The sequence below is a fragment of the Erinaceus europaeus genome, chromosome 16, assembly GCF_950295315.1.
Source record: "Erinaceus europaeus chromosome 16, mEriEur2.1, whole genome shotgun sequence".
In the NCBI taxonomy this organism is placed as follows: domain Eukaryota; kingdom Metazoa; phylum Chordata; class Mammalia; order Eulipotyphla; family Erinaceidae; genus Erinaceus; species Erinaceus europaeus.
The window spans coordinates 41,296,120-41,315,295 of NC_080177.1; the positions used below are offsets into that span (position 1 = coordinate 41,296,120).

A 19,176-nucleotide genomic window follows, 5' to 3' on the forward strand; every position below is an offset into this window, starting at 1 on the left:
AGAACTTGAAGTCAGGTTGGATGGGCTCTACCTCATATTGCCTATATTATTTGTTTTGTTCACCCTGTCTCAGACTCAAGACAATATCAGACTGTTGTAAAATTGTGTAGATGTAGTTGAGTTAGGCAGGGCCCACAAACCACCCCATGCTAGTATGGCCAGCCCCTTTATCTACATACCAGTCTTCTGCTTTGTCTTATAAATGACTAAAGGTCTCCTCCCCACCACGTTATTCCCTCAGGGTATTGCTAATTCCCACCAGTTAAAACCATAGCAATGGCAGCTAAGGAAGTTCCCAGTGTGCCTTTTTCTCTTCTCCACCCCCTTTCCTAGCCATCTAAGTTCCGACTTGCCACTTCCGGTTTTATCGCATAATACCCACTTCTGCTCCTGGTTTCGCTCTCTTTTCTTTCCCAAGTCTGGACCTGGAGAAGGGCTGTTATGCAGAGCAGGAGGTGGCCATTGCAGTTTTGCACCACTTGGCTTAACCCGCTGTGCTCACACCCGACTCTGGGGCGTTCCCATGTGAATAAAGAGTTGTATTACTATGCTGCCAGGAGTTCCTTGATCCTCTCTCCCACCCGAAATGCTAGCCCAGCATAAGACAGAGGTGTTGCATGACTGGATGCAGAAAAGATGTATGTTTGACTCTTTTAATTTAGTTTTATACTGAACTCTTAAAGATTTTAAAGAGAGTCTATCACAAAGGACACATTCAAATTTTCTACCCTTGCAGGGAAATTGAAAACACACACATGCAAACATCTTGGCTGTTTGCTCCTTACAGAAGATACAGTTTAGAGTTGAGTCTCTGTCCATACCTCCTATGTAGAGAGTCAATAAATGAAGTTAATTGCAAGAGTAAGAATTAATTTGGGAGTCAAAACTATGGTGTGGAACCTTACCCTCCAAAAGGAATATGTGGTTCTGTATGGCAAATGTCACTGATGGTGTGGCATGCTGAGGTAAACTACATATTTCTCATCTAGTCTCTTAAGTTTAAACTTAAGTGCTTTGTCCCCAAAACTGGTCTGGATCTGTCTCACATTCATTAATATTAGGAGGAGAGTTCTGAACACCAGCACTGTGGTTGTTTTTAGTATGTGGCAAAAATGGAGACTATGTTAAAATGGGTGGAGAGTGATGAGACCTAAGCCCTCTATTGCTGAGAGATGACCAGTTAGAAAAGTAACAGGAAAGTCAATCAGGCTACATGAATCAGAGATAAGCTGAACAAACCAGATGAGACACCCGTGAACTTCACCTGGCCTCCTTTGGCTGCAATTCTGCCAAGAGAGACTCATCTTGTCTAAAGATTTGGTTTTAACCTCCACCCCCACATATTTCAAATAACTTAAAAATATTCTTAAAAAATGATGATCGGATTTGTTATTTCTCCCCTCAAATTTCTCTACGAAGACACATTTTAAATATTTATTTTTTATGAGAGAGAAAGAAATAAAGACAGACAAAGAGAAGAGCATAGCTCAGGTCTGTCATATGTGACACCAGGGCTTAAATGTGGACTTGCAAACCCTTTCCCTACTCCTGAGATAGCTCCCTGTTTCAACATGTTCTCTTAAAATTCATTTGTAAGGGTTTTGTGTCTCACCAATTTTGAAGATACCAAGTAAAAAGATGTATGGCATTACAAATTATTTATAATTATTAGCATATTCTAACTCAATGACTTAAGAAGTTTCCCAAACTAAAAATATTAATCATTCTTTGGCTGGTCTGTATATAAAACAAATAAATACATGAGAGCAGGTGGTAACGCAGTGGGTTAAGCGCAAGTGATGCAAAGTGCAAGGGCTGGCATAAAGATCCAGGTTGAGCTCCGGCTCCCCACCTGCAGGGGAGTTGCTTCACAATCTGTGAAGCAGGTCTGCAGGTGTCTGTCTATCTCTCCCCCTCTCTGTCTTCCTCTCCTCTCTCTACTTCTCTCTGTCCTAACAATAATGACATCAATAACAACAACAATAATAATGACCACAATAAAACAACAAGGATAACAAAAGGGAATAAATAAATATTTAAAAAAAACAAGGGCAACAAAAGGGTAAATCAATAAATAAATATAAAAAAACAAATAAATACAAACCAAATCACTTGTTATGTTCTTACATTGATTTTTTTTTTTTTGCTTTTGTAAATAATCAATATCATATAGTTTAAGGAGCGTACATTTTAGAATTAGACCCTATCTCTACCACAACAAAGGTAACGTTTTGGGCAACTTAAATAACCTCTTAAAAGTTGTTTACTTCTGTGCTAATTTGAGAGGAAAGTCTATCTCACAGATTGTGGTAAGAATAAAATGAAATAATAAATACAGGGTACCTAGAATTGTTATGAGCAAAGTGAATATTCTTACTACTTGCCTTTTCCCCACTTACACTTTTCTTCAAGGTCGTGTTTATAACTAGAACATACTATATTATTTTGACATTTTGATGCCTTCCACCCAATTAAATTATTTTTTTTTCAAAAAAAATTACTAGCTTCATTCTTTGATAGTAACAGCCAGAAGTCAAGAGAAGGAGGGATATAGAGAGTCAAGGCAGAGAGACACAAAGACACCTTCACCACTGGGGAAGCTTACCTTTTTTAGGTGGGGATTGGGGGATTGAAGTCGAGTCCTAGCACACTGTAACATGTGTAATCAACCAGGTGCACCACCACTTAGCCCCCTTAAATTTAGTTTTTAATTGATTTTTCTTTTCAGAGGTGACTTGGTAAAAAAGGAACAACATAACCAGATAAAAGAATCCCTTAGGATTAATTATTACTGGTTATCGAATGTTAAGTACAGTACCTAGCATTGGTAAGTAGTCAAGATTTTTGATTAATTGATAGGAATAATTAATTACTTCTCTACACCACCCTTCAGACTTGGGCCTTTTATACACATAGTTTCATTGCTCTAGGCACATTTTCCTTCAGGAGAGGGAGGGTGGGAGGAAGAGAGAGAAAGAGGTGGGGGGAGGACTGACACCGTAGCACCACAGCATTACCCATGTGGTGCCATGGCTCAAGCCTGGGCCTTGTGTATAGCAATGCGTGTACCCTACTTGGTGCGCTATCCCTCCAGTCACACATGCTTTAATATAAAATGTCAAGCTTTCTTTGAAGAGACAATCACAGTTTACTAACCAAGAATTTAAATCTTTCTTATAAATTATCTTTACCTATAAAAGTGCATCATGATTTTCTCCAGAGACTTAGACTTATGGACAGGAGCTGAAAAATCTCAAGAAAGGTAATTTTTGGTCATTTTAAAGAATGACTTAACAATGAGAATTACTCCTTCAGGCAGTGGATATTACTTTTTTAAATTAATGACTTAATGATAACTAACAAAATTATAAGATAACAGGGGGCACAAGTCCATACAGTTCCCACCACCAGAGTTCCATATCCCATCCCCTCTATTGGAAGCTTCCCTATTCTTTAGCAGTGGATATTCTTGTAAGTTCTCTCATAAAATAAAGCAATCTAAAAAAAAAAAAAAACAAAACCCCACTTTTTTGTTAAATGTCTTCCTCTGCTTAATTTCTCATTTTCACTGATGTTAGTAATCAAAATAAAAGGCTTTATTTGTGTGTATGAGCTGGATCACGTTAATGAACTTGAACCAGTCACTGTATACTATGATTTTCAGAAAGTCAGAATAATGCCACATTCTGGACAGGCTTTGTAAAGGTCTGGTCCCATCTTGGGTGAATGTAAAGTATGGGACATGTAGCCATGAGGTAAGTGAGTAAGGATCATGTTTCACCTCTGCTGGTGACTCACTCTCAAAAGGGCCAAGGAAAGAACATTCAGAGTTTAACTACATGCCAAACCAGGTAGCTAGAATTGGGGAAAAGTTTTTAAAACATTGTTTTGGGCACTCTTGTTGAGTGCCCTTCACCACTTTCCTCAGTTAAGTGACTCAGGGTTTTGCTGCTTGAAAACTAGGCAACTAACATTCATGGCAAGGGAGAATCAACTTTATGACATCCTCTAACCTTAGACACACATCCTGGTGGAGTCTCATCCTAGAGCTGTCTTTGTCTTCAACACTGAGAAGCAGAATGAACATAGGAAGTGGGGAAATGGCTACAGTGAATTGACTTTTCTATTCATTCTTATAACCTTCCAGTTGCTTAAAAAGATGAATTATTAGCAGACACTGATGTCATCTGTCTGATTCTAGTTGACAAGAAAATTTGAAGCCTTCATGGAGTCTGAGAGCTGTATATTTGCTAATTTTATTTGCCCAGAACCATTTAGAGAGGCAGAAATTTTTGTCCTTAGTCTCCTATGGAGAGAGCCCATGAGTAGGTATGTGAGTGGGCTTTTTTTTCTTTTTTCTTTTTTAGGTTGGGGGAATCTGTGGTAGCATTTAGGGCTAGGGGATGAATTCTGGTTTGTGAGATAGGAAAGTCTGGGACTAGAAGATTTTAACATAGAGCCTCTGTTTGCTGAGGCTATTAATAATCTTGGTACAGCTGCTTAATGAAATCTATGGGTTGCATTGGATCGACCTTCTCGTGGTGCATCCCATGAGTACCCATTCATTGGGGAAACTGACGATCCTTCCTAGCCGACTGAATCCACATGGATCCCAGTCACTTTCAAAGCCAGCAACAAGCAGCTCCTGACAGCTTTCAACCTGACGCTGTTGACTGGCTACGGAAGAAGGGCAAACGCTAGAAGAAGAAGAAATGAAATCTATGTATTTTCTCTAATGCTACTTTAACAAAGGAATTGATCACAACTCTTACCTCTCAGGCTGACTTTCAGCTGCCCAGAGAAAATCTATGGAAACACCTTGGATTTAATCATAGCAAATGATGTGTTTACCTCAGAACATTTTAAGTTAATGAAAAAACCTGGAAAGTATCAATTTGGTCATAATGCGAAGTCCTGAATGCAGTAAATAATTCTAGCACCTCTCTCTGTCTACCAACACAAAACTAGCTTTGTTTTATGCTATTTTTTTTCTATTTCAAATTTATTTTTGTTTTAAATCTTGGTGGGATATATTTCCAACTTTGAAAAGATCATTAAATCACAGTTCCTTAAATTAGATTATTTTTAGTGAGTTTGAAAAACACACCGACATCCCAAAATTCTACTAATGCATACTGTCTTTAGTTGTTTGGGTGAGCACATTCAAATGCAGAAAGAAAACTAGTCAATTTACTGAATCACTACATGACAAAAAGCATTTTATTTCACTGGTTTGTACTTAAAGGAATTTACCTATGTTAACATTTGTATCTAGCTCCATATTTATTTTATAGTGTTAAATTTATTATTGGGAGATTTAACACATCATTTATGTGCTTTGAGATATCTATAAAAACATTCACACTAAGCAGATTGCTGCTCAGGACACAGGGCTTAAGTAGCAGGAAGAAGAGTTTAGAAATTAGCATGGCATTTTCCCCTGGCTTTAGGCATTGCATTGGAGGAGCAGGAGCAAGCAGATGCATTGATTCAACCAAAACTTACCGAGTAACTTCTGTGTGTCTGCGTTTGGCACTGTGGATACCACTGTCTATTTTATGGGCTTGACAATTTTGTACATTGCTATCTAATGCTATGGATAGCTTACAAGAGGTGTATAAAGGGATCTATAAAGTCAAGTCATGGTATGATTAGATCAGGACTTATCAGCACAGTTGAAGGAGGAATCTGCTTAATCTTTACTCATGGGTTCCTAGGGATGAGTTCTAAGCAGCCTTGTCACTAGGCCTAGTCAGAGCCTCAGAATCTCACCTACTATTTCAGGTAGTGACTATTGATCAGTCAGTGTTGACACTTGAGAGGAAAACAATTTATTATTTTAAATCCACAGGGTTAATCTGACTCATACATTTATGTTGACTATAAAAAAATATGCATTCCTTGGTGCAAGCCTGGCCTTTTTCTAAAGAAAATGACCTTTCTTTCCCCAGAGATCATTACATGATCTCTACTAGGTGTCATTTTTGTATCTGTGAAGCTCTTAGGTCCTTGTGGATAAAAATATAAGAACCTGTGAAAGTCCTGCTGAGTCTTTCCTATGTGTCAAAAGCACACAAATCTTAAACTTATTTGAAATTAAGAACAGGGGAATTCCATTATCGTCCTCTGAGTAGAGGACCTCCTAAAATATTCAATGCAGTGACTATACAAATTAAACTCAAAGGGCTGAATTAGACTAGAGGGCTAAACTCAAAGGGTTAAACATTGGACTGACAAGTTTAATGAAATAATGTGCATATGATATCAGAAAGAGGAAGAAGAATTCAGAAGAGGCAAAGAAGTAAGATAGTTAGACTGCTTTGGAAGCAAAGGAACAAAGGTGCTCCCAGATGGGAGGGTAGTCATGTATTACAACAAATACAATGAAAAAACCCAGTGAGAGAACATGAGAAGTTAGGTATCAGTTAAAGTCTAACAGGATCACCAGTGTCAGAAAGCTAAACATTATATGTGTTTTCATCTCATTTTTTGGTTTTGGCTCAAAATAATTAGAAATTATAAGAAAAATTTATACATATGGACTTTGAGGTGGGATTGCAAATATCCAGTCAGTAAAAGGTGAAATTTAGTTTTAATATAAAGCAATTTAGGGGACTACAGAAAAAATCTTACTCTCTCTGTGTGTACATTGGAGATAGTTATGTGTAAGACTGTATAGCACTTTAAAGCCTGGCATTTCATTAGCACTCACTTTAAAGGGGTACTATGTGTTAATAGAACTTTCAGTGGATGAAAATTCATTTCATTATTTAAATTAAAGTCATACAGAAAGCTTGACTTTGGTTAAGGTATGTTTTTTTAATTGTTGTCATTGTTGTTACTGAGGTTGTCATTGCTGGACAAGACATAGAGAAATGGAGAGAGGAAGGGAAGTCAGAGAGGGGGAGAGAAAGACACCTGCAGACCTGCTTCACCGCCTGTGAAGTGATTCCCCAGCAGGCGGGGAGCTGGGGGCTTGAACCAGGATCCTTACGCCTGTCCTTGTGCCCTGCGTCATGTGAGCTTAACCGCCCAAGGTATTTTCTTCTTTGACAGAGTTTTCACAGAGATATCCTTAAATTAACCAAACAGCAGAATTGAATAAGCACATCTAAGTTTGATATGACTTGAAGCAAGTATTGGCTACATTTTCTGCAGCTGGCCTAGTCTACTTTAAGGTCACTAATGTTTCATTTGCTTGATGTGCAATTCAGAGGAGACTGGAACACTTCAGAAAAAAATTACCCTTTTGATTTTGATTTCTTCATGACATGATCAACCAAAGTACTGTCATAGGTGATTCTTTACTAACTGAAAGATCTAGAGCATTTTTTTTTTTGCCTCATGTCATCTAAGTCAATATATAGAGGAGAGAAATGATTATTAATTGGTCCTAAAATATGAGGAGTACCTCTATATTTTTTAATCTTATAATTTGTATTTATTTGTTATGAGGCAGAGTGAATGAAAGAGGAAGAAGGGAGAAAGGAAGGAAAAGAGAGAGAAAGGAAGTGAGAGAGGAGAGAGAGAGAGAGAGAGAGAGAGAGAGAGAGAGAGAAAAGGAGGGAGAAAGAGAGGAAAAAAGAAGAAAAAGGCTCCAGCACTACTCAACTTTAGCAAAAGGTGGTGTTTGAACCTGCAACCTCTGGGGCTTCAGGCATGCCAGTTAATACGTTAAAAAATTGAACTATCTCCTTAGCCCTTGAGAAGTAAAATTCTGAGTTTGATAATCCTCACTGCTGTTCCAAGAAAAGTCAGCATTGTCATTCTTACTTTATAGACATAAAACTCAAGTCACCAAAGGATTAAATAATTTGCACTGGAGCAAGATTTTACTAACTCCATAGAAAGTTGACCTGAAATTTAAACATGGATAAACCACATCCTTTATTTAAACAATATTTTACAGTCTATGATGAAAGAATACTTAGAGATGGAATTTCCAGATTGGCTATTCATGAACTCACAGAGAAATTATGCAATTTTCCATTCATTTAGCAAACATTTATTCAGTACATACCAAGTACTAGCAATTGTGATAGGTGATGGGGCTACAAGTCTATGGGACAATTATCTGTTTGCAGGGAAAACAGAAGGATACACACATTGTAAAGAAATAAAGTAAAATGTAATAGGCACAGTGATAGTGATAAAAATCTATAAACATTACAGTAGGTACCCAAAGAGGGAAATGTCCTGAAAGATGACTCTGTTTGTTTTGCCCTGAGTAGGCTTGGCAACAGAAAGAATGCTACCGAACCCTGAAGAAGCTGGGGTTCTCGCCAAGTTTAAACCCACAAACAAGTGCTAGAAATCATGAGTGCACAGGCACAGAAAATGTTATCTATTATGTTACAGTATCTTAACTGAGACTGTAATTACTTTCAAAATGCTTGGATATTAAGATTTGAAGTCCCCGACAATTGACCTCTAAATCATAATTCCTTGCTAATAGCTAGCTATCTTGCTAAAGCAGAGACTCACCAGAGAGAGGGCCCAAAATCAACTCAGATTTGATATTTGGGAGAAGGGTGGAGTTCTGGGATTTGCCATATTTAAACACAGCTTTCAACTCACTTAGGCATTCTCTTCTTGAAACATTCCCTTGCACTGATTTGACAACACCTTAATTTCCTGGTTCCCCTTGCACCAGCAGTTTGCTGACTCATCATCTTCTATCTTTAATTCAGGGGCTCCACAAGGGCCTTCCTTTTTTTACTACATTGTCTCTCTGATTTATTGTGTATATTCCCATGACTTCTATCATGGTGTAAACATCAGTGAATTACTCTGAGCTGCTTTTAATTTAGTTATTTTCTCTGTCATCTAAGTATGCCCAATTTTAAACTTCTATTACTTGAGCTTCTCCTACCAACTTGTAAAAGATGGAAATTTATAGAATTTCTCCTCAAACTGCTTCTCTGTTAGGTCTCTGATACCTGGAGGACTTATTACTCACTTAATGCAGGGATGGACAAACTAGCCTGACTTCACAGTTTAAATACCTGAGATGCATGGGAAACATACCTATATCTGGGATCCCAGTTTAACCAATTTAATTAGAAGCAGGGGATCACATTCACTGGTCATCTCCATCAGGAACAACATAGTGGAAATTCTTGTTGGCATCTACAGGACTTTGCCCTAAATGTGGAACAATAATGTTTAGATACTACCCCGTTTTCTGAAGGGCAGTTGGGTTGACATGCTCTAGCACTCGAGAAAGATGGGTCCTGAAATGAGTGCGGGCTAGAATGTTCCTATCTATGACCACAGAATGCAAGCTCAGACCCACAGGGATGCAGAGGTTACACAGGCTCCTGCACTGAATATAGGCCCCAGATCAAATCGATGTTTACAATTAATGTTTACATAATTTTCCCTTATTTGGGAACTACTCTCTTCCCTGATCCAGCTTTCTAGTCCTATTTCCAACTCTGACACCATCTCCCCAGACAACCTTTGGCTCACCTGAATGTTAGCTAACAGGTTCAGGCAAAAATTAGTAAAGTCATGGGCCCCTTGGAATATACATAACTAAAATAGACTTCCTCTCTTCTTCCAGTGTAGACACCAAAAATTTCTTCTGTTATATTCTTACCTTTATATAGATGACTACTAAATTATTTTTTTCTGCTTTTTATCTTAATGACTTTTCAGCCACCAAGTTGCAGATGCTACCATGATGTCAATCTGACATTCCTGGGTAGATGACCTCACCAATGTACCCTGGAAGCTCCCTTCTCCAGAGCCCTGCCCCACTATGGAAAGAGATTAACAGGTCAGGAGTATGGAACAACCTGTCAACACCAATGTCCAGTGGAGAAGCAATTATAGAAGTCAGACCTTCCATCTTCTGCACCCCATAATGATCCTGCGTTTATTCTCCCAAAGGGAGAAAGTAGGAAAGTTTCCAATGGAGGGGATGAGTTATGAAACTCTGATGGCAGGAATTGTGTAGAATCATATCTCCTTATCTTACAGTCTTATTGATCATTATTAAATTAAATAAAAGAAAAGAAAGGAACAGGGGATCAGGGTTTCCAGGTGACTTTAGTGAGCAGACAGGTTAAGAATAACCTAAATAAGAACTATCAATGATTTCTCAGGTAGGAAGTCTATGTGTTACATTGATTTCTTCCTTTTATAATCACTCACTTGCTGATATTTTAGTTACTAGGCTATTTTTATTAGTGATTTAATAATTATTAACAAGACTGTAAGATAATAGTGATACAATTCCATACAACTCCCACCACCAGAGTTCTGTGTCCCATCCCTTCCATTGGAAGATTCCCTATTCTTTATCCTTCTGGGAATATGGACCCAAAATTATCTACGAGATGCAGAAGACAGAAGGTCTGGCTCTGTATTTGCTTCTTTTCTGGACATGGATGCTGACAGGTCAGTCCATAGCTCCAGCCTGTTTCTACCTTTCCTTACTGAGGTATGGTTATGGAAAGGTGAGGTTCCAGGACACATTAAGGTTTTCTAGCATCAAAGTCTGTTCTGACATAAATTTATAATTATTTTCTTTGGCTCTAGTTTCATTTCCATACACACCTCTATTCACAATGTAGCAGAAAGACTTTTAAAAAGTCTGCCCTACTGAGGAAAGACAGGATGGAAGTTTGTATTGATCTGCCAATGCCCATGTTCAGTGGAAAAGCAATTACAGAAGCCAGACCTTCTACCTTCTGCACCCCATAGTAATCCTTGGTCCATGCTCCCAGATGGATAAAGAGTAGGAAAGCTTTCAAGGTAGAGGATGGAATATGAAATGCTGATGATGGAAATTGTGTGGAATTGTACCCCTCTTATTCTATGGCCTTCTTGATATTTTTTATTTTATAAATAAATTAAAAAAAGGAAAAGAAAAAATTTGATTACTTCACTCTCTTCTTAAAATTATAATGCTGACTTTCTGATACTCTTAGTAAGTCACACATTCTCATGTTTGTAAAAATATGAATATAGACATAGAGCTATTACCTTTTTGTTTTGTTTTGATCAGAAAACTCAACTCCACTCTTTTGATAAGTCTTCAGACTGGTTTCCCAGGTGTGGGCTTTGCAATTCAGTCCTCACAGACTAAGTCCTCTTTCCTTAAGATTTTGGGATTGATTGGAGAATCAGCCTTGCTTTAGGTTCATGTGAAAGAATATTTATTAGAGCATTGTGCAAACATTTTCATACTCTCCCAGATCATGGAATCAAACTTAGTAGTTCTAACATAATAGTGAAAAAAAGTTCTCCCTGTGGCTGACCAATTTTTTGAGTAATATTTTATTTATTGTCTGTCTTTCTTGTTTAACTCTGTGAGGTCAACATCCAAGTCTATTTTATTCAATGCTGTAACTTTATTCTCTAATACATATAAAGTCATCGTTCTTTGATGGATAGACAGATGAATGATGAATGAATGAATGAATGAATGAATGAATTGCTTCTAGAGATAGATACAGCAACATTGGTAGGATTAAAGAAATGTCACTCTAAAGTTTGTGGATCTATTTTACCAAGGTGTGGACTCAGCAAAGGTGTCCAAAGTGGAGTTATATATGATACTCACTTCAGCTTAATCAAGGACTTATTTAGCTTTGTCTTACCAAGTCATGCCCACCTGGCGTTTTTAGGGTCTTTTTCAGTAGTGAAGTAAACTTTTTGTTCTAAAGTACCAAGATTAGGGTAGTTATTGTGTCTTATTTTATAATCTGACATCAGAATGACGAGAGTATTCTTTTTAAAGCTCATTGAAGTGAAGTTACATTGAAAATAGCTGTTGAGACACATCCATAAAATAAGCTGCTAAGGAACAATAAGAGAGATGGTAGAGTTATAGAAATGTGTGCTGGTGTTCCACCCAGAAATATTTCACAATAACTGCATGAATTTGCTCCCCAAGAAAGGAATCAAAGTGTATATAATCCCTTATGATTTTTGCTTATAATTTAGCATACTAGAGTTTTTGATGGTTGGGTGTAGACATTCATTTAAGTAACTTTCAGCTGAAAATATTTTGACATAATCTAAAAAGTAAACCCTAAAAGTACATATATTTTAATTATGAATAACATGAATCAGGTGTATTCCACCTTTGAACTTCACCCCATCTTTAACCTAAATTCCCTGGGGTAGGGATTAGGGATGAGATGAAATCAGGGATGGGTTTTGTGTCAAGGATGGGAGAAATATGGTATGGAAATATGTTCCCAAATTGCTGGCAAACTGCATGGAAAGAGGAGTCATGTATTTCCCACACTTGCCAATTTTTAAAAGAGCCACCCATCACTCCAAGTTAGAAGGTACTCATTGTTTGAGAATTCATTTGTCATCTGTATCTTAGTTAGCATAGCTTCTCTCTCTGAAATGACAATTGACATTATTATGCACTTAAAATTAGTATGTTGATGTCTTCATTTAGTTGAGGTATTATTTTTGTTTTTTCATTTGCAAATCTATAGGATGAACTACTTGATTCTATATCCTAAAAAAGTTGGTAAACATTATTTACTAGGCAAGGCAGAGGTGAGAATAGGACAAGAATTTTCAGAGAATGATAGTATCTCACATTCCCCAGGTTTCTTTTTTTATTTTGTTATTACTATTTTTTTATTGCCACTAGGGTTACCACTGGGGCTTAGTGTCAGCAGTATGAATCCGTCACTCCTAGAGGCCATATTTTCCCCTCCTTTTTGTATTTTATTGGATAGGTCAGATAACAATTGAGAGAGGGGGAGAAAGAGAGGTAAAGATAGATAGATAGATAGATAGATAGATAGATAGATAGATAGATAGATAAATGCCTGTAGACCTGCTTCATAGCTTTTAAATCATCCCTTTTGCAGGTGGGGGGGGCAGGAGCTGGAACCTGAGTCTTTGAACACGGTACTGCTACACTGCTTGACCCCCAAGTATTCCCTAGGTTTCACAGAAAACATTCAGTTTAATTTCTAATAGTTTTTGTCATAGTTCATTAGATATAATCATTTTACTAATTTTCAGATTCTTTAAAAACAGAATTGGGGAGCAGATGATTAACTTTAGACTCTAACTTGATCAACTCTAATAGACTTTAGTAATCTGTACTGTTCTGGCTTTTAAATTGAAAATTGTATATACAGCATAACACTTTTATATTCAAATACTATGGAAGACTTGAGAGACAGCAAAATGATTATGCATCAAATACGTTGGAAATAAAAGCTGAAAAGAGGAATAAATTTCCATGATCAAGTGTGAGGTTCAGGATCAGGGATCAAAGCAGATTCATTTAAAATTGTTGAAACATAAACTTTATGGTTCTTACTTGACATCTTCAAAAGTCCAGGGAGATCTTAATTCCATGTGCATGGTGTCATTTGTTTTTACAAAGTATGTAAAAGTGAAACATTTTAAGTTCAGTTAAACATTTTAAGTTCAATTCTTTCCATTCTCACCTCTACTTGTCTCATCTCTCTCTTTCTGGGTGGTACTGGGGCTGGCATGGTTTTTAGAGAATAGGTTACAAATCAGTGAAGTAAAGGATCCATTTAGGTTTAGATCAGAGAAGATTATTTACATTGTTTGCAATTATGTGTGTAGACTTAGTTGTTTTGATACAGCAATCACTTCAAGACTTACTTTCTTTTTTTAATTTTTATTTATAAAAAGGAAACACTGACAAAAACCATAGGATAGGGGGTACAGCTCCACACAGTTCCCACCACCAGAGCTCCATATCCCACCCGCTCCCCTGATAGTTTTCCTATTCTTTAACCCTCTGGGAGTATGGACCTAGGGTTATTATGGGGTGTAGAAGGTGTAAGGTCTGGCTTCTGTAATTGCTTCCCCGCTGAACAGGGATGATGACAAGTCAATACATACTCCCAGCCTGTCTCTCTTTCCCTAGTGAGGTGGGGCTCTGGGGAAGCAGGGCTCCAGGACACATTGGTGGTGGTGTTTTCCCAGGGAAGTCCAGATGGTATCATGGTAGCATCTGGAACCTGGTGGCTGAAAAAAGAGTTAACATATAAAGGCAAACAAATTGTTTACTAATCATGAATCCAAAGGCTAGAATATTGTAGATGAAGATTTGGGGGTCTCCATCTTGTAGATATTTAGTAAGCCTATTTTAGTTATCCAAAGGGCCTATGACTATATTCCTAATCACTCATTGCTCTGGCTCATCGATGTTATTACATGAACATGTAAGTCCAGAGCTTGCCTGGTAACAGTGAGTGAGTTCTTGCTTTTACCATTAAACACATATGGACAGTGGAAGTGATATGGCTTGAAATACATGGAACCATTAGCCAGTCTGTGGGAAGTTCTTACAATTATCAGGGATAAAACTAGGAATTATTGAGTCACCACTGACTCTTTAAGCAGAAAGGCTTTTTTGCTCTTAGGAATATATTTAAAACACATATTTGGTACAATAAAAATACCTTGGAATGTTGTCAAAGGGGGAATTTACCAGTGTTCATCACAGAAAACAATACTATAAATAATATATGTATTTTGTGGAATGACATATTTTCTGCACAACAGCTTATCACTAAATTACATGGCTATATCAGAAAATATTTGCATTTCTAACTAGTTAAAAGTGAAATACTGATATAAAAATGGATAAGCTAAAATGTAATGCACCATTATAAAAAGTACATTAAATAGTTCATACAAAAATTATTTAAGATTGGCCATTGGTCAAGACATCTTCAGAGTCATATATGAAAAAAATCTAGAAGATGTTTTCCTAAATCTGACAATTATAAGAAAGTATGTGTATTAGTCAGTAACAAACTGTGATGCTAACTATCAGTAACTATCAGCAACTTTTTTCAACTATCATTATAATAGGTTTTGATAATGGTATTGGTATTATTTTTTTAGATTCTCTGGAACGGACACATTTGAAAATCACTGGAATGTGAAGGGTTTATCATTAAGTATATCATCAAAAAGGGAGGAAAGGGTCCTTTTGAGGTCTGTTAGGTGGTTAACTAAAAGTGTTACTTTCTGATATGTATGCCTTGTGACTATTTGAACTTTTTAATTTTTTATGTATTTACTCCTTCATTATAAATAAATATTCACACTCATGCCAAACCTATTCTTTTTCTTTCAAATATGACATAGATATCATAAGACCTGCATTCAACAGTGGTAGGAAATGCCTCTCTTATGTTTTTGAAAAGGCAGTAATTTTATATGTTAACAAGGTGGTTTGACATCAAATGGTTGCATCAAAGTGTTAGGTCAAAACGCCCTGCTTTGAACAAGGCCCATCCCAGGGCGGAGGCCTCAGTACTGCTGGCTCCAGCATCACACTCACAAATTAAGCCTTCAGTGTTATCTCCAAGTGCTGTTATAACTAAGGTTAAAGCTGAAAATACAAGTTACTCATTGCCCATTTTTATTTATGTCTCTGAGTGTTGGACTACATGCCATAGAGTTCACTATGAATAGATATTTTATTTTATTAAAGATTTATTCAGAATGGGATAGAAAAAGAAAGTATGAGATAGAGGAGAGAGAGGGAGAAAGAGAGAGAGAAAGAGAGAGAGAGAGAGAGAAAGAGATATGCCAGGGCACCATTCAACTCTGGTGTATAGTAACATTGAACCTGTGTCTCAGGTAGTCAAACCTCATTCTCTAGCATTGAACCCCTGGGTTGATAAAACAAACAAACAAACAAACAAACAGAACTTGTTAGATGATTTTCACAATTGTAGTACACTAGATTTGATAATGGTGCTAGTATTATTTTACTAGCTTCTCTAGAATTGACATTTGAAAATCATTGGAATGTGAAGAGTTGTTTTAAAGGCACTGTTTTGTTAAATATAAAATATTTAAAATAGGTTACAGCTTCTGTAACCATGCCTTGACCTTGGGAAAGTTCTGCCATGCCTGGTACTTGGATTGTGCTGAATTTGGTTCTCTTCCTTTCCCTCAATTATCTGGAAGAGAGTGGGCCCTCAAATATTATTTGGATCAAATCCTGATTAGACCATTTTCACCTTCCTCTTTCCTTTATTATCTTTCTTGGGTTGCTTTGTGTGTGTGTGCTAGGTATGAGGAAATTTTTATAAAAAAGCAACACATACCTTACACATTTCAATTTTATTATCAAATGATAGCCTTTATTAAACTGTCTAATGTGACACAGTCCAGATCTGTGACAACATAATATCAATGAAATAATATTATACCTGGCTTAATTCTTCATTATTTCATATAAAACTACAACTAATATCAATTGAAACATTGTATATTTATTTTTTTAGATAAATACTTAATCTTAACTGATGACAGGCTTGAATCCTAGTCTTCATTTTGTAGACAGAAATATATCAAGTGATACAACAATGCAATTATAAAACTTTGGTGGGGGGCCTTTAAGGCCTTTCCACATTCATTGCCTCATAAATCCTTTCAACAACTTTGGGGAGTGGATGTAACTTTTATTCTAACATGAGAGAGAACATTCTAAGCTCATGAGAGGAAATGATTGTTTTAGGATATATCAGTCAATGAGTGAATAATCCAGAACTCGGATCCAGGACTGTGCGATGTCTGCGATACTTATTTTTAATGAAATTTACATTATTGCTAATTCAAGACTGTGCCTGTCTTACTGACAGTTCTCAGTTCTCCCCTGAAATTCTACTAATAAGAAAGTCATTGTGAAAATAACTTGGCTGCTATACAAAATGTTAACACTTCTGAAGATCTCTGATGACTTCTGGGGACAAAAAATGGAAGGAAATGACAGAAAATCAAAAGGAGGTGTAACTCTTAGAAAACAAAATGCAAGTCTGAAATTTGGAAGAGGAGGTCGGAAGGAACTGACCATGGTGTTGCTAGCATTTGCATAGTGTACTAGACATTAGCATGCCATTTCATATGTGCCAGACATTACCTGAATTCTTATGTCAGTTCTGTGAGGTAGAGTTTCTTACTTATCTGTTTTTCCCCCTTGATCTTAGTCAGAAGTTTGAAAGGAAAACATCATCTCATTTGCCAAATAGAAAAACTGAGGAACAGGGAGAATGAACAGCTGGATGGTGACTCTGAGAATGCTACTGCCAGTCCAGGGGGTCCATTTACCATGGAGTATCTTGGCAGGATGCAGCAGAGGGGTTGACTAGAAAGCTGCAACAGGGGCAGATGTGCGGGTGGTGTCAGGACTGAAGATACAGGTTTCAGCCCTGTGATGTACAGACTGTGACCTCTCATAACTATTACATCAGCAAATTTAGGAATGATGTTTCTTTCTGTTAACCCTTCAAAGTCAGGTGAACTTCTGTTAAATGTTGTAGCACTTGCCTTTAAATACTCAGGTTTTCCCATGGATTTCCTTGGGACTGGATGAAGTTGCAACATTTTTTTTTTTCACTCATTGGTATATTAATGTGTTTGGAATAAAACACACAAACAAACAAACAAAACACCACTGTGTTGGGACCTGGTGGTGAGGCACCAGGTTGAGCACATGTTAACAATGTGCAAGGAACTCGGAGGTTACATAGGCTCCTGCAAGAAATATGAATATATATGGGTTCTAGGTCAGATTGATGGGGTTAACAGTTAATGGTATCTATATGCTTTCCTCATATTTGGGAGCTACTTTCTGCCCTAATCTGGCTTTCTAGTCCTATTGTTAACTCTGACACCGTCTTTCCAGACAATATTTTTAGTCCATCTACATGTTAGCTATCAGATTCAGGCAAAAATCACTAAAGTCACAGGCCCATTGGGACATAACCTATAATTGATATCCTGGCTTCTTCTAACTCAAAGACCCCTAATTTCATCTGCTCTATTCCTGCCTTTGGGTTCCTGTTTATTAAACAAACTGTTCTTCTTTATATCTTACTGCCTTTCAGCAGATATTATTATGATACCATCCTGACTTCCCTGGGCAAATGACTTCACCAATGTGTCCCAAAATCCCACCTCACCTCTCCAGAACCCTACCTCAATAGGGAAAGATAGAAACAGGCTGGGGTTATAGATTGACCTGCCAAGGCCCATGTCTAGATGAGAAGCAATTGCAGAAGCCAGACCTTCCACCTTCTGCACTCCAGAAAGAACATTGGTCCATACTCCCAGAGGGATAAAGAATAGCAAAGTTTCCAATGGAGGGGATGGGACTCCAAACTTTGGTGTTGGAAACTGTATGGAGTTGTACCCTGTTATCTTACAATCTTGTTAATCATGATTAACTCACTAATAAAAATTTAAAAAAGAAGTTATGGGGCATATATTCAATAGGATACTATTTTGAAATTTAAGAAGATGACATTATGTCCTCCAGAATAAAATGGATAGAACTGGAAGTGATTATATTCAGTAAAGTATGTACAGAAGTAAAAGACCACAACTGGATGGTTTTGGTCATATGTAAAAAACATGAAACACATGAACTTGAAAAAATTGCAAACTGTCAAGCTTTGTGAAAATTATGGCTCGGGGGTAGTCCAGGACACAGAACTTTGGTGGTGGGTATGGTGCTGAGTTCACCCCAGCAATTTTTGTAATCTGGTAAGACACTGCTAAAGTTTTAAAAATGTAAGGTATTTTGATTTAATTATTTGGCAAAAATTCCCAAACTTTCTCTTAGTTACTAATTAATTACTGGTAAAGGGTGAGACTAGTTTGTTCTTGCAAAGGCTCCTTTTTCGATTTTTAAAAATATTATTTTATTTATTTATTCCCTTTTGTTGCCCTTGTTGTTTTATTGTTGTAGTTATTGTTATTGATGTCATTATTGTTGGCTAGGACAGAGAGAAATGGAGAGATGAGGGGAAGACAGAAGGGGGAGAGAAAGACGGATACCTGTAGTCCTGCTTCCCCTCCTGTGAAGTGACTCCCCTGCAGGTGGGGAGCCGGGGGCTCGAACCAGGATCCTTATGCTGGTCCTTGTGCTTTGCGCCTCGTGCGTTTAACCAGCTGCACTACTGCCAGACTCCCTTCCTTTTTGGATCTAACAATTATTCAGTGGTAGGGTAAATGGCAATGAAGACTTGTTTCTAACTCTGAAAGGTTTTACAGTTCAGGAAAAGTCAATTATATAAACAATTGGGTATAATGCAATATGTACAGGGCTCTAAGAGTTACATATGATACACAGACCAGAGAAATAATCAGAGAAAAATGGATATAGCTTATGTTTATATCAGATAT

General features: G+C 37.2%; 1 protein-coding gene across 1 annotated transcript in view; it reads left to right on the forward strand.

Annotated features, from left to right (window-relative positions):
* The first annotated feature begins 3,750 nt into the window (after positions 1–3,750).
* The window catches only part of LOC103117331 (guided entry of tail-anchored proteins factor CAMLG), an 84,492-nt gene continuing 69,066 nt past the window's right edge, over positions 3,751–19,176 (forward strand). Inside the window, exon 1 of the mRNA XM_060175588.1 lies at positions 3,751–3,755. Coding sequence (XP_060031571.1) covers positions 3,751–3,755 — 5 coding nt within the window. The remainder of the gene's footprint in view (positions 3,756–19,176) is intronic.